This window comes from Haliotis rufescens, unplaced genomic scaffold, assembly GCF_023055435.1.
Source record: "Haliotis rufescens isolate VD_foot unplaced genomic scaffold, xgHalRufe1.0.p SCAF_78, whole genome shotgun sequence".
Classification (NCBI taxonomy): Eukaryota; Metazoa; Mollusca; class Gastropoda; order Lepetellida; family Haliotidae; genus Haliotis; species Haliotis rufescens.
Genome location: NW_025964370.1, coordinates 874,425 through 888,375, shown reverse-complemented (window position 1 = coordinate 888,375; position 13,951 = coordinate 874,425). Strand labels below are relative to the sequence as shown.

Sequence of the window (13,951 nt, the reverse complement as noted above, 5' to 3'; positions counted from 1 at the left end):
CACTACAACAGTCACACAGCACTACAACACAGTCACACATCACTACACCACAGTCACAGAGTCACATATCCCAACAACACAGTCACACATCACTACAACAGTCACAAATCACTACACCACAGTCACACATAACTACAACACAGTCACACAGCACTACAACACAGTCACACATCACGACAACACAGTCACACATCACTACAACACAGTCACTCATCACTACACCAGTCACACATCACTACAACACAGTCACACATCACTACAACACAGTCACACATCACTACAACACAGTCACACATCACGACAACAGTCACACATCACGACAACAGTCACATATCACGACAACACATTCACACATCACTACAACAGTCACACATCACTACAACACAGTCACACATCACTACAACACAGTCACACATCACTCCAACACAGTCACACATCACTACACCACAGTCACACATAACTACAACACAGTCACACATCACTACAACACAGTCACACATCACTACAACACAGTCACACATCACTACAACACAGTCACTCATCACGACAACACAGTCACACATAACTACAACACAGTCACACATCACTACAACACAGTCACACATCACTACACCACAGTCACACAGTCACACATCACTACACCACAGTCACACATAACTACAACACAGTCACACATCACTACAACACGGTCACACATCACTATACCACAGTCACACATCACTACACCACAGTCACACATAACTACAACACAGTCACACATAACTACAACACAGTCACACATCACTACAACAGTCACACATCACTACACCATAGTCACAGTCACATATCACAACAACACAGTCAGACATCACTACAACACAGTCACAAATCACTACCCCACAGTCACAGAGTCACATATCACAACAACACAGTCACACATAACTACAACACGGTCAGACATCACTACAACACAGTCACAAATCACTACCCCACAGTCACACAGTGACACATAACAACAACACAATCACAAATCACTACCCCACAGTCACACAGTGACACATAACTACAACACAGTCACACAGTGACACATAACTACAACACAGTCACACATCACTACCCCACAGTCACACATAACTACAACACAGTCACACAGTGACACATAACTACAACACAGTCACACAGTGACACATAACTACAACACAGTCACACATCACCCCACACAGCTGACCAATGACGCACCTTGTATGATGAAGCGGAAGCCATAGCTCCGAAGGGGCAGGAAGGCAAAGACGGGCTGCTTGTTGGGGAGGACATGCACCTTCAACTTCTGGTCCTTGTTGCGGAGTGGGAACGCCAGGGCAATTTCTGTGGACTCCACGTCTACTCCCGACTTGGCCTGGACAGACATCAAGGAAAGACTATCTATACCTATCTATATTACCACATTCATTATTGTGTACAGTGCAGCATGTTCAAAGCCCCATAGGAGGTAGGTTAGCGCTGCCTCGCTTACCATCTCAAGCGTTGACATCCATACCAAGATTGAGTAGAGTAGAGTAGATTTATCACAGCGCCCTGAAAACGATCAATAATAATCCAGGGTTAGATAAGCGATATCTGTCACGATCTGGGTGTCTGCTGGTAAGCAAGGAACCCACCTGTATGGAGGTCAAGGAACCACCTGTATGGAGGTCAAGGAACCCATATGTATGGAGGCCAAGAAACCCCTCTGTATGGAGGCCAAGAAACCCCTCTGTATGGGGGTCAAGGAACCCCTCTGTATGGAGGCCAAGAAACCCCTCTGTATGGAGGCCAAGAAACCCCTCTGTATGGGGGTCAAGGAACCCCTCTGTATGGAGGTCAAGGAACCCCTCTGTATGGAGGTCAAGGAACCCCTCTGTATGGGGGTCAAGGAACCCCTCTGTATGGAGGCCAAGAAACCCCTCTGTATGGGGGTCAAGGAACCACCTGTATGGGGGCCAAGAAACCCCTCTGTATGGAGGCCAAGAAACCCCTCTGTATAGGGGTCAAGGAACCCACCTGTATGGAGGTCAAGGAACCCATATGTATGGGGGTCAAGGAACCCCTCTGTTTGGGGGCCAAGAAACCCCTCTGTATGGGGGCCAAGGAACCACCTGTATGGAGGCCAAGAAACCACTTGTATGGAGGTCAAGGAACCCCTCTGTATGGGGGTCAAGGAACCCCTCTGTATGGAGGCCAAGAAACCCCTCTGTATGGGGGTCAAGGAACCACCTGTATGGGGGCCAAGAAACCCCTCTGTATGGGGGCCAAGAAACCCCTCTGTATAGGGGTCAAGGAACCCACCTGTATGGAGGTCAAGGAACCCATATGTATGGGGGTCAAGGAACCCCTCTGTATGGGGGCCAAGAAACCCCTCTGTATGGGGGCCAAGGAACCACCTGTATGGAGGCCAAGAAACCCCTCTGTATGGGGGCCAAGAAACCCCTCTGTATGGGGGCCAAGAAACCACCTGTATGGGGGTCAAGGAACCACCTGTATGGGGGCCAAGAAACCCCTCTGTATGGGGGCCAAGGAACCACCTGTATGGAGGCCAAGAAACCACCTGTATGGAGGTCAAGGAACCCCTCTGTATGGGGGTCAAGGAACCCCTCTGTATGGAGGCCAAGAATCCCCTCTGTATGGGGGTCAAGGAACCACCTGTATGGGGGCCAAGAAACCCCTCTGTATGGGGGCCAAGAAACCCCTCTGTATGGGGGCCAAGGAACCCCTCTGTATGGGGGTCAAGGAACCACCTATATGGGGGCCAAGAAACCCCTCTGTATGGGGGCCAAGAAACCCCTCTGTATGGGGGCCAAGAAACCCCTCTGTATGGGGGCCAAGAAACCCCTCTGTATGGGGGTCAAGGAACCACCTGTATGGAGGTCAAGGAACCCCTCTGTATGGGGGCCAAGAAACCCCTCTGTATGGGGGCCAAGGAACCCCTCTGTATGGGGGCCAAGAAACCCCTCTGTATGGAGGCCAAGAAACCCCTCTGTATGGGGGCCAAGAAACCCCTCTGTATGGAGGTCAAGGAACCACCTGTATGGAAGTCAAGGAACCACCTGTATGGAGGCCAAGGAACCACCTGTATGGAGGCCAAGGGACCCATCTGTACTGAGGTCAAGGAACCACCTGTATGGTGGCCAAGGAACCCACCTGTATTGAGGTCAAGGAACCACCTGTATGGAGGTCAAGGAACCACCTGTATGGAGGTCAAGGAACCCATCTGTATGGAGGTCAAGGAACCCACCTGTATTGAGGTAGCAAGGAACTACCTGTATGGAGGCCAAGGAACTACCTGTATGGAGGTCAAGGAACCCATCTGTATGAAGGTCAAGGACATGGAGGCCAAGGAACCACCTGTATGGAGGTCAAGGAACCTACCTGTATTGAGGTCAAGGAACCACCTGTATGGAGGTCAAGGAACCAACATGTATGGAGGTCAAGGAACCTCCTGTATGGAGGCCAAGGAACCACCGGTATGGAGGTCAAGGAACCCACCTGTATTGAGGTAGCAAGGAACCCACCTGTATTGAGGTCAAGGAACCACCTGTATGGAGGTCAAGGAACCCATCTGTATGGAGGTCAAGGAACCCACCTGTATGGAGGTCAAGGAACCCATCTGTATGGAGGTCAAGGAACCCACCTGTATTGAGGTAGCAAGGAACCCACCTGTATGGAGGCCAAGGAACCACCTGTATGGAGGTCAAGGAACCCATCTGTATGGAGGTCAAGAAACCCTTCTGTATGGAGGTCAAGGAACCCATCTGTATGGAGGTCAAGGAACCCACCCATATGGAGGTCAAGGAACCCACCTGTATGGAGGCCAAGGAACCCATCTGTATTGAGGTCAAGGAACCACCTGTATGGAGGTCAAGGAACCACCTGTATGGCGGCCAAGGAACCACCTGTATTGAGGTCAAGGAACCACCTGTATGGAGGCCAAGGAACCATCTGTATGGAGGTCAAGGAACCCATCTGTATTGAGGTCAAGGAACCACCTGTATGGAGGCCAAGGAACCACCTGTATGGAGGTCAAGAAACCACCTGTATGGAGGTAAAGGACCCACCTGTATGGAGGTCAGCAAGGAGCTCACCTGTATGGAGATCGCCGACGCGTCCAGCAGCTTCCTGATGACCAGCCACCTGTCCACCTTGGTGCCATGGTCGATCTCAATGATGCCTTCCCCAAGATCCCGGCGTCGCATTGTCACCACATTACATTCAATCTGACGAAAGAAGCAAACTAACAAATGATCACTATACCATGTGACTATGGCTAGGGGTTATGCTTGGCACAGGTAGGACTACATGGTTTCTTGTCCACGACATATTACATGAGACCTACCTATGGCCCACTAGTCCCTCACAGTCCCTTCCAGTGCCCCCCAGTGTCTGCCTGTATCTGCCTATGTCTGGCTGTGTCTGCTTGTTTCAGGCTGTATCTGCCTGTGTCTGGCTGTGTCTGCTTGTGTCTGGCTGTGTCTGGCTGTGTCTGCCTGTGTCTGCCTGTGTCTGTCTGTGTCTGGCTGTGTGTGGCTGTGTGTGCCTGTGTCTGGATGTATCTGACTGTGTCTGGCTGTGTCTGCTTGTGTCAGGCTGTATCTGCCTGTATCTGACTGTGTCTGGCTGTGTCAGGCTGTGTCTGGCTGTTTCAGGATGTATCTGCCTGTGTCTGCCTGTGTCAGGCTGTATCTGCCTGTGTCTGGCTGTGTCTGCTTGTGTCTGCCTGTGTCAGGGTGTGTCTGCCTGTGTCTGGCTGTATCTGCCTGTGTCTGGCTGTGTCTGGCTGTGTCTGCTTGTGTCTGGCTGTCTCTGCCTGTGTCTGCTTGTGTCTGGCTGTGTCTGCCTGTGTCTGGCTGTCTCTGGCTGTGTCTACCTGTGTCTGCTTGTGTCTGGCTGTGTCTGGCTGTGTCTGCTTGTGTCTGGCTGTGTCAGCCTGTGTCTGGCTGTGTCTGCCTGTGTCTGGCTGAGTCTGGCTGTGTCTGCTTGTGTCTGGCTGAGTCTGGCTGTGTCTGGCTGTGTCTGCCTGTGTCTGGCTGTGTCTGGCTGTGTCTGGCTGTGTCTGGCTGTGTCTGTCTGTGTCTGGCTGTCTCTGGCTGTCTCTGGCTGTCTCTGGCTGTGTCTGCTTGTGTCAGGCTGTATCTGCCTGTATCTGACTGTGTCTGGCTGTGTCAGGCTGTGTCTGGCTGTTTCAGGATGTATCTGCCTGTGTCTGCCTGTGTCAGGCTGTATCTGCCTGTGTCTGGCTGTGTCTGCTTGTGTCTGCCTGTGTCAGGGTGTGTCTGCCTGTGTCTGGCTGTATCTGCCTGTGTCTGGCTGTGTCTGCTTGTGTCTGGCTGTCTCTGCCTGTGTCTGCTTGTGTCTGGCTGTGTCTGCCTGTGTCTGGCTGTGTCTGGCTGTGTCTGCCTGTGTCTGGCTGTGTCTGGCTGTGTCTGCCTGTGTCTGGCTGTCTCTGGCTGTCTCTGGCTGTCTCTGGCTGTGTCTGGCTGTGTCTGCATGTATCTGCCTGTGTCTGGCTGTGTCTGGCTGTGTCTGGCTGTGTCTGCTTGTGTCTGGCTGTGTCTGCCTGTCTCTGGCTGTCTCTGGCTGTGTCTGGCTGTATCTGCCTTTGTCTGCCTTTGTCTGACTGTGTCTGCTTGTGTCTGGCTGTGTCTGCATGTATCTGCTTGTGTCTGGCTGTGTCTGCTTGTGTCTGCTTGTGTCTGCATGTATCTGCCTGTCTCTGGCTGTGTCTGCCTGTGTCTGCTTGTGTCTGGCTGTGTCTGGCTGTGTCTGTCTGTCTCTGGCTGTCTCTGGCTGTGTCTGCCTGTGTCTGCTTGTGTCAGGTTGTGTCTGGCTGTGTCTGCTTGTGTCTGCTTGTGTCTGAATGTGTCTGGCTGTGTCTGCCTGTGTCTGCCTGTGTCTGCCTGTGTCTGCCTGTGTCTGGCTGTCTCTGGCTGTGTCTGCCTGTGTCTGCTTGTGTCTGGCTGTGTCTGCCTGTCTCTGGCTGTCTCTGGCTGTGTCTGGCTGTATCTGCCTTTGTCTGCTTGAGTCTGGCTGTGTCTGCCTGTGTCTGCCTTTGTCTGCCTTTGTCTGCTTGTGTCTGGCTGTGTCTGGCTGTGTCTGCCTGTCACTGGCTGTCTCTGGCTGTGTCTGGCTGTATATGCCTTTGTCTGCTTGTGTCTGGCTGTGTCTGCCTGTGTCTGGCTGTGTCTGGCTTTATCTGCCTTTGTCTGCCTGTGTCTGCTTGTGTCTGGCTGTGTCTGGCTGTGTCTGCTTGTGTCTGGCTGTGTCTGGCTGTGTCTGCTTGTGTCTGCTTGTGTCTGGCTGTGTCTGGCTGTGTCTGCATGTATCTGGCTGTCTCTGGCTGTGTCTGGCTGTATCTGCCTTTGTCTGCCTGTGTCTGGCTGTGTCTGCTTGTGTCTGCCTGTGTCTGCATGTATCTGCCTGTGTCTGGCTGTGTCTGCCTGTGTCTGCTTGTGTCTGGCTGTGTCTGGCTGTTTCTGGCTGTGTTTGCCTGTGTCTGGCTGTGTCTGCCTGTGTCTGCTTGTGTCTGGCTGTGTCTGGCTGTTTCTGGCTGTGTCTGCCTGTGTCTGGCTGTGTCTGCCTGTGTCTGGCTGCGTCTGCCTGTGTCTGGCGGTGTCTCCCTGTGTCTGGTGCAGTACTCACCAAGTTCTCCACGGTGATCTGCCGCAGGCGATGCAGGAACAGCAGCAAGGAGGGATGGACGTCATTAAACCTGGCAGCCAGGGACCTCGTCTGCAGACTCATCATCTCCTTCAAGGGCAGATAGATGCGTGTCGTCCAGCTGCAAGCAGATCACACACATGCTGAACACTGGATCACAGGACACCACAGATAACTCACCTTTCACTCTGAGTCTGTTCCTCGTCCACCTGGTTGCCACTGACAACTCACCCTTCATCCTGAGCCTGTTCCTCGTCAACAGAAAACTCATGCATCCCCCTGAGCCTGTTCCTCGTCCACCTGGTTGCCACTGACAACTCACCCTTCATCCTGAGCCTGTTCCTCGTCAACAGAAAACTCATGCATCCCCCTGAGCCTGTTCCTCGTCCACCTGGTTGCCACTGACAACTCACCCTTCATCCTGAGCCTGTTCCTCATCCACCTGGTTGCTGCTGACAACTCACCCATCACCCTGCGTCTGCTCCTCGTCCAATGACAACTCACCCTTCATCCGGAGCCTGTTCCTCCCCGTCCTCCACCCAGTGCGGCAGAATGTAGCCTGTCGGTCCGCTCTTCACATCAAACTTCATGTGGAAGCCATTAGAGTGAACTTCAGGGCAGTCTGTTACCCGGAACACCGACTTGAAACCAATTCCTTTCTGTCCTGTGAAGAGATTATCAAGCACTATGAGCCCTGATCTCATTATACATGGATTCAAGGAAGTACGAGGGGTGTTCATTAAAGATTTCCCCTAAACCACTTAGGGTTATCATATTTGGTTGAAATTTCACATGGGTAATGATACATGTATCTATGGGTTATGTCTGAATTTGCAGCACCGAACTGTTAATCTTACCACTTTTACAGGTCTTATGATCGAGTAGGGTGTGACAATGGAGCCAGTAGAATACCGAGCAATGATTAGGTTTTTATATTTGAAAGGTCGCACACCAAAAGAAACTTTTGATGACATGAAAGCAACTTATGGGGAAGATGCCCCATCATATGACGTTGTTAAACACTGGCTTGCCAGTTCAAGTGTGGTCGGACATCTGTGGAAACAGCTGCCATTCCTGGTCGCCCCCATTCAGCCATTGATGAGGACACTATCCATCAAGTGGAGACCGTTATTTTGGCAGACCGACGTATAACTGTTTGCCAGTTAGAAAAAGATGTCAAGATCAGTGTAGGGTCTGTGGAAAAAATCATCCATGACAATTGGAACATGCATAAGGTGTCTGCACGATGGATTCCCAGGCTGCTCACACCTTTCCAAAAGCAGGAACGAGTCAATTGCTCAAAGGATCTTTTGGATTTCTGAAGTCAAGTCCTGGTTTGAGATGCAAAATGAGGGCTTTTATAAGCGAGGTCTCCATAGTTGCATAAAACGATGGGAGAAGTGTATAACTCTTGGTGGTTCCTATGTGGAGAAAGACTAATACCTATGCCAAGTTTCATTCCACTAGGTCCATCGGAAGTGGGTCAGGGGAAATCTTTAATGAACATCCCTTGTACATACTTCCCTAGTCAGTGAGTAAAAATATCACTGCAAAATTACAGTTACTGGCAGTGACGTGACGATCTTACCAAATGTTCACAGTGATGTACATGACCAGATGCTGTGTACTAAGACTCACCGATGTACCCGAACTTGTGTTTGCCTTTGGTGCTCCTGCCCACATCACAGAGAGCTCGGATATCCTTCTCCCGGAAACCATTCTCATTGTTCTGGACCATCACCCCATCGGAGTCGATCCGGAACTTCACCGACGGACACTGATCGTTCTCATTATTCAGGATGTTGTCTGGGTAGGCGTTGTCGTCTGCATTCTGCACCAGCTCCAGCACGAAGTGGGTGTCCTTGCTGTACAGATCGCGAGACAGTCGGTCCAGACTCCGCCCAAGCCGCTCCTGCTGCACCTTCATCAGCCGCTGTCCATCCTCGTTCAACTCAACCCCAATCCCGAACTCCTCCCGCCGAATCTGCTCAATGATAAGCTGGTATTTGTTCAACTTTGGGTCATTGTCATCTCCTGCTCTCTGCCCTTCCTCCAGCTTATCCTTTTCTTCCTCCTCCCATGAATCTGAGCTTCCTGTAACCATCAACACAATATAATGTGACAGTGCAAGTCCACATGGGTCAGAGCCGAACGATATTGTAGCATAAGCAGGAAGCCATGATCCCCAAACAGCAGACATGAAGATGTCAGACATACGGCTTGTACATACCTTTTTTCCTGTCTTCCCCACCGCCTTCCGTCATGTCCGCCTCCTCCCCTGGCTTTGCCTCCTGGTCCTTCCTGACCGTGACCCCCTTCTCTGTCTCCACCGTGACCCCCTCCTCTGTCTCCGCCGTGACCCCCTCCTCTGTCTCCGCCGTGATCCCCTCCTCTGTCCCAACCGGCTCCTTCTTGGCAGCTGGCTGTACCTCCTGGTTGTCATCAGATAAGATGGAGTCCAGATCGTCCGTGTCCGCCTCAGACTCTGAGTCTGATTCCTCCTCGGACTCACTCTCCTGGAAACAGTCGGCAGATGCTGTCTTAACTAATTCTCACCTCCCCATCCCTGCAGTATATCCCACCACTATTACCTCCACTATTTCCCACCACTATCACATCCACTATTTCCCACCACTATCAGCTCCACTATTTCCCACCACTATCACATCCACTATTTCCCACCACTATCACATCCACTATTTCCCACCACTTTCAGCTTCACTATTTCCCACCATTATCACCTCCACTAATTCCCACCACTATCAACTCCACTATTTCCCACCACTATCAGCTTCACTATTTCCCACCATTATCACCTCCACTAATTCCCACCACTATCAGCTCCACTATTTCCCACCACTATCACATCCACTATTTCCCACCACTATCACATCCACTATTTCCCACCACTATCACATCCACTATTTCCCACCACTATCAGCTCCACTATTTCCCACCACTATCACATCAGCTATTTCCCACCACTATCAGCTTCACTATTTCCCACCACTATCAGCTCCACTATTTCCCACCACTATCACATCCACTATTTCCCACCACTATCACATCCACTATTTCCCACCACTATCACATCCACTATTTCCCACCACTATCAGCTCCACTATTTCCCACCACTATCACATCAGCTATTTCCCACCACTATCAGCTTCACTATTTCCCACCACTATCAGCTCCACTATTTCCCACCACTATCACATCCACTATTTCCCACCACTATCACATCCACTATTTCCCACCACTATCACATCCACTATTTCCCACCACTATCAGCTTCACTATTTCCCACCATTATCACCTCCACTAATTCCCACCACTATCAACTCCACTATTTCCAACCACTATCAGCTCCACTATTTCCCACCACTATCAGCTCCACTATTTCCCACCACTATCACATCCACTATTTCCCACCACTATCAGCTCCACTATTTCCCACCACTATCAGCTCCGCTATTTCCCACCACTATCAGCTCCACTATTTCCCACCACTATCAGCTCCACTATTTCCCACCACTATCACATCCACTATTTCCCACCACTATCAGGTCCACTATTTCCCACCACTATCAGCTTCACTATTTCCCACCATTATCACCTCCACTAATTCCCACCACTATCAGCTCCACTATTTCCCACCACTATCACATCCACTATTTCCCACCACTATCACATCCACTATTTCCCACCACTATCACATCCACTATTTCCCACCACTATCAGCTCCACTATTTCCCACCACTATCACATCAGCTATTTCCCACCACTATCAGCTTCACTATTTCCCACCACTATCAGCTCCACTATTTCCCACCACTATCACATCCACTATTTCCCACCACTATCACATCCACTATTTCCCACCACTATCACATCCACTATTTCCCACCACTATCAGCTTCACTATTTCCCACCATTATCACCTCCACTAATTCCCACCACTATCAACTCCACTATTTCCAACCACTATCAGCTCCACTATTTCCCACCACTATCACATCCACTATTTCCCACCACTATCACATCCACTATTTCCCACCACTATCAGCTCCACTATTTCCCACCACTATCAGCTCCGCTATTTCCCACCACTATCAGCTCCACTATTTCCCACCACTATCACATCCACTATTTCCCACCACTATCAGCACCACTATTTCTCACCACTATCAGCTCCTCTCCCTGCTCTCTCAGCTCCTTGATGTCAGCTGCAGAGAGCACCTCAGTGACAGCGTCCAGGGGTGGCTGACACTTGTTGATGAGGGTGACGGTCCACTCCTGAACCCCCAACAGACACCCCAGCTTCTCCAGCTGCTGCACACTGCAGCCGTCGTCACGACACACCGACAACAGCAGCATCTTGGACTTGGTGGCGCCAACAACCTGACCCAGAGGTTCCAGGAATATCTATTGGACAAATCAAGGAATGAAATATTGTCCATGAAACCAGTTTTACCTTTTGGCATGATTACCATGCTGAACCATTCACAACCAAACCACCACACAAAGACCACAGTGCACCATTACATCATTCATGTGAAGCTGCAAGTTCATCTGTTGAGGTCAAGCACACATTTACACTGTCAGTCACCTGTTTGGCAAAAGCTTCACTTGACACTACAGGATAGCTTACCTGGTTTACAAGGACAGCTCACCTGGTTGGCAAAGGCGATACACAACCTGAGCAGAGCTTCACTAGACACTACAGGATAGCTCACCTGGTTTACAAAGATAGCTCACCTGGTTTACAAGGAGAGCTCACCTGGTTGGCAAAGGCGATACGCACACAACCTAAGCGGAGCTTCAGTAGACACTTCAGGATAGCTCACCTGGTTTACAAGGATAGCTCACCTGGTTGGCAAAGATAATATGCACAAGCTAAGCTGAGCTGCACTAGACACTTCAGGATAGCTCACCTGGTAAACAAGGATAGCTCAACTGGTTGGCAAGGGCGATATTCACAACCTCAGTGGAGTTTCACTTGACACTACAGGGTAGTTCACCTGGTTTACAAGGACAGCTGACCTGGTTTACAAGGATAGCTCATCTGTTTTACAAGGATAACTCACTTGGTTGGCAAAGGCGATATGCAACCTGAGCGGAGCTTCAGTAGACACTTCAGGATCACTCACCTGGTTTACAAGGATAGCTAACCTGGTTTACAAAGATAGCTCACCTGGTTAGCAAAGGTGATATGCAACCTGAGCTGAGATTCAGGATTACTCACCTGGTTTACAAGGATAGCTCACCTGGCTTACAAGGATAGCTCACCTGGTTGACAAAGGCGATATGTAACCTGAGCAGAGCTTCACTAGACACTTCAGGATAGCTCATCTGGTTTACAAGGGTGATACACACAACCTGACTGGAGCTTCACTAGAGGCTCCAGGATAGCTCACCTGGTTGACAAGGACGATACACACAACATGAGTGGGAGCATCACCTGACACTATATGATAGCTCACCTGGTTGGCAAGGGGGATACACACAACCTGAGAGGGAGCTTCATCAGACACTACAGGATAGTTCACCTGGTTATGTAACCTGGTTGACAAAGACAGCTCACTTATATGGTGAGGATAGCTCACCTGGTTTGCAAGGGCAACACACAGTCTGAGTGGCAGCTTGACCAGACACTCTAGGACAAACATCACTGCTGGGTCGGAGACATCGGCGTGGGGGGGTCCACCTGGACATACAGTAATTATTCCTTGATGACGATGTAAATGTACAAATTTAATTATGTCCTTCAAGAGACGTTCAATCTGCTGAAACATGTAAATGGCTAGAGCATAATGTACAGTGCACCAACATAAAAAAAACCTCTGATATGACTGTTGACAGTATGTTACCATGGTTACCTGGTGTCTGACTTGCGGCATGAAGTGAGAACAGGGCCGTCTTCATGTGATTGGCCAACAGTGCAGTGGGGGTGTTCTCAATGCCCTTGTTCATCATCACCATGGAAACAAGATGGCCGCAAGTGCCTTTGACATCCTGGTGGGAGAGTGCCTCCTGGAACTTCTCAGGTGATGTCTGGCTCACCAGCTTCAGTAACTTGCCAGGCTGTGTCTCCATGGCAACAACATCAGTTGTCACCTTCTTTGTGCCACCTGAAAAAACACAAGACGATGTTTTCTTGTTGGAAGTAATATGGCCTTGACCCTCAATTCTTTCATGACAAACGAAGTCATATTAACCAAACTAGAGCTGACAGAGTAAAATATCCCCCAAAACTATTCAAAACCAAAAATACTTTCAATTAACTTGTGTACAGAAACACATGCATAAACCGTCATATACATCTAAGACATTATATCTTTTTTTTTATCTCAAAATTCTTACTCATTTTAGGAAAAACCCAATAGAGTGATGAATGGGGAGTGAAAAAATATTTGTAACCAATGTGAAATGTAATAACCCAATTAGAATAGAAACCATGAAGCAATGTCAGGCAGTCAATAATCTGTGGGCCAAACTCAAGTACCAGCAACCTATATTGCCTCTGCGTGATCAATGAGAAAATATTACAAACTGATTCGTCTACAGCACTGTTTTTCTTAATGCTGCACTCAAAAACATTCCTGCCATATGATGGTGGTCTGTAAATAATGGTGTAAATAAAGCATGTGCACTGCCAACTCGGTGTCAGCAGATATTTTCCAAATATTTTCATGTTTTTAACCAAGGTGCTCACATGATCTGATACACCTTGCAAAGCAAGACCCGTTTTATTAAAATATAGTTCTCAATTATCAGTCAGATCATCTTGACTGACGTGGCCATATTGTTTGAAGCAAGTGCAAGTGATATGAGACGTGGAATCTGATTTGTCAAAAGGAGGGACATAGAAGGGAAATAACTTGTAATAGCCTCTGGTGGCGATCTTGGAAATTCAGCCTAGGTCAGCAAGTATCGAAACTGGACTTTTACAATCAGTTAACTCTCTTGCCTCAGGAAAATGACAATCCAGTGATTGACATCATGAGCATCGATCAATGAAACTGGTATAAGGTGAAATGCATCAAGCAAGACAGCGAGCCTGACAACTTGATCCCGTTAGTCACCTCTTATGACAAAGTTAGCCTTAACGCTAAGCATCCCTAGCTACGATGACATGCATCAAGCAAGACAGCGAGCCTGACAACTTGATCCCGTTAGTCACCTCTTACGACAAAGTTAGCCTTAATTGTAAGCATCCCTAGCTACGATGACATGCATCAAGCAAGACAGCGAGCCTGACAACTTGATCCCGTCAGTCACC

The 13,951-nt window shown here is 49.4% G+C and overlaps 1 protein-coding gene across 8 annotated transcripts in view; it reads right to left on the bottom strand.

Annotated features, from left to right (window-relative positions):
- Positions 1-13,951, bottom strand: part of LOC124119790 (protein NO VEIN-like) — an 87,323-nt gene that overhangs the window by 61,579 nt on the left and 11,793 nt on the right. For all 8 annotated transcript variants that reach the window (XM_046482424.2, XM_046482433.2, XM_046482428.2 and 5 more), the window contains 9 exons: positions 12,549-12,800; positions 12,276-12,376; positions 10,852-11,094; positions 8,900-9,185; positions 8,308-8,763; positions 7,174-7,333; positions 6,652-6,790; positions 4,098-4,229; positions 1,219-1,375 (listed from right to left, as the gene is read on the bottom strand). In XM_046482424.2, the coding sequence (XP_046338380.2) occupies positions 1,219-1,375; positions 4,098-4,229; positions 6,652-6,790; positions 7,174-7,333; positions 8,308-8,763; positions 8,900-9,185; positions 10,852-11,094; positions 12,276-12,376; positions 12,549-12,800 (1,926 nt within the window). The remainder of the gene's footprint in view (positions 1-1,218; positions 1,376-4,097; positions 4,230-6,651; positions 6,791-7,173; positions 7,334-8,307; positions 8,764-8,899; positions 9,186-10,851; positions 11,095-12,275; positions 12,377-12,548; positions 12,801-13,951) is intronic.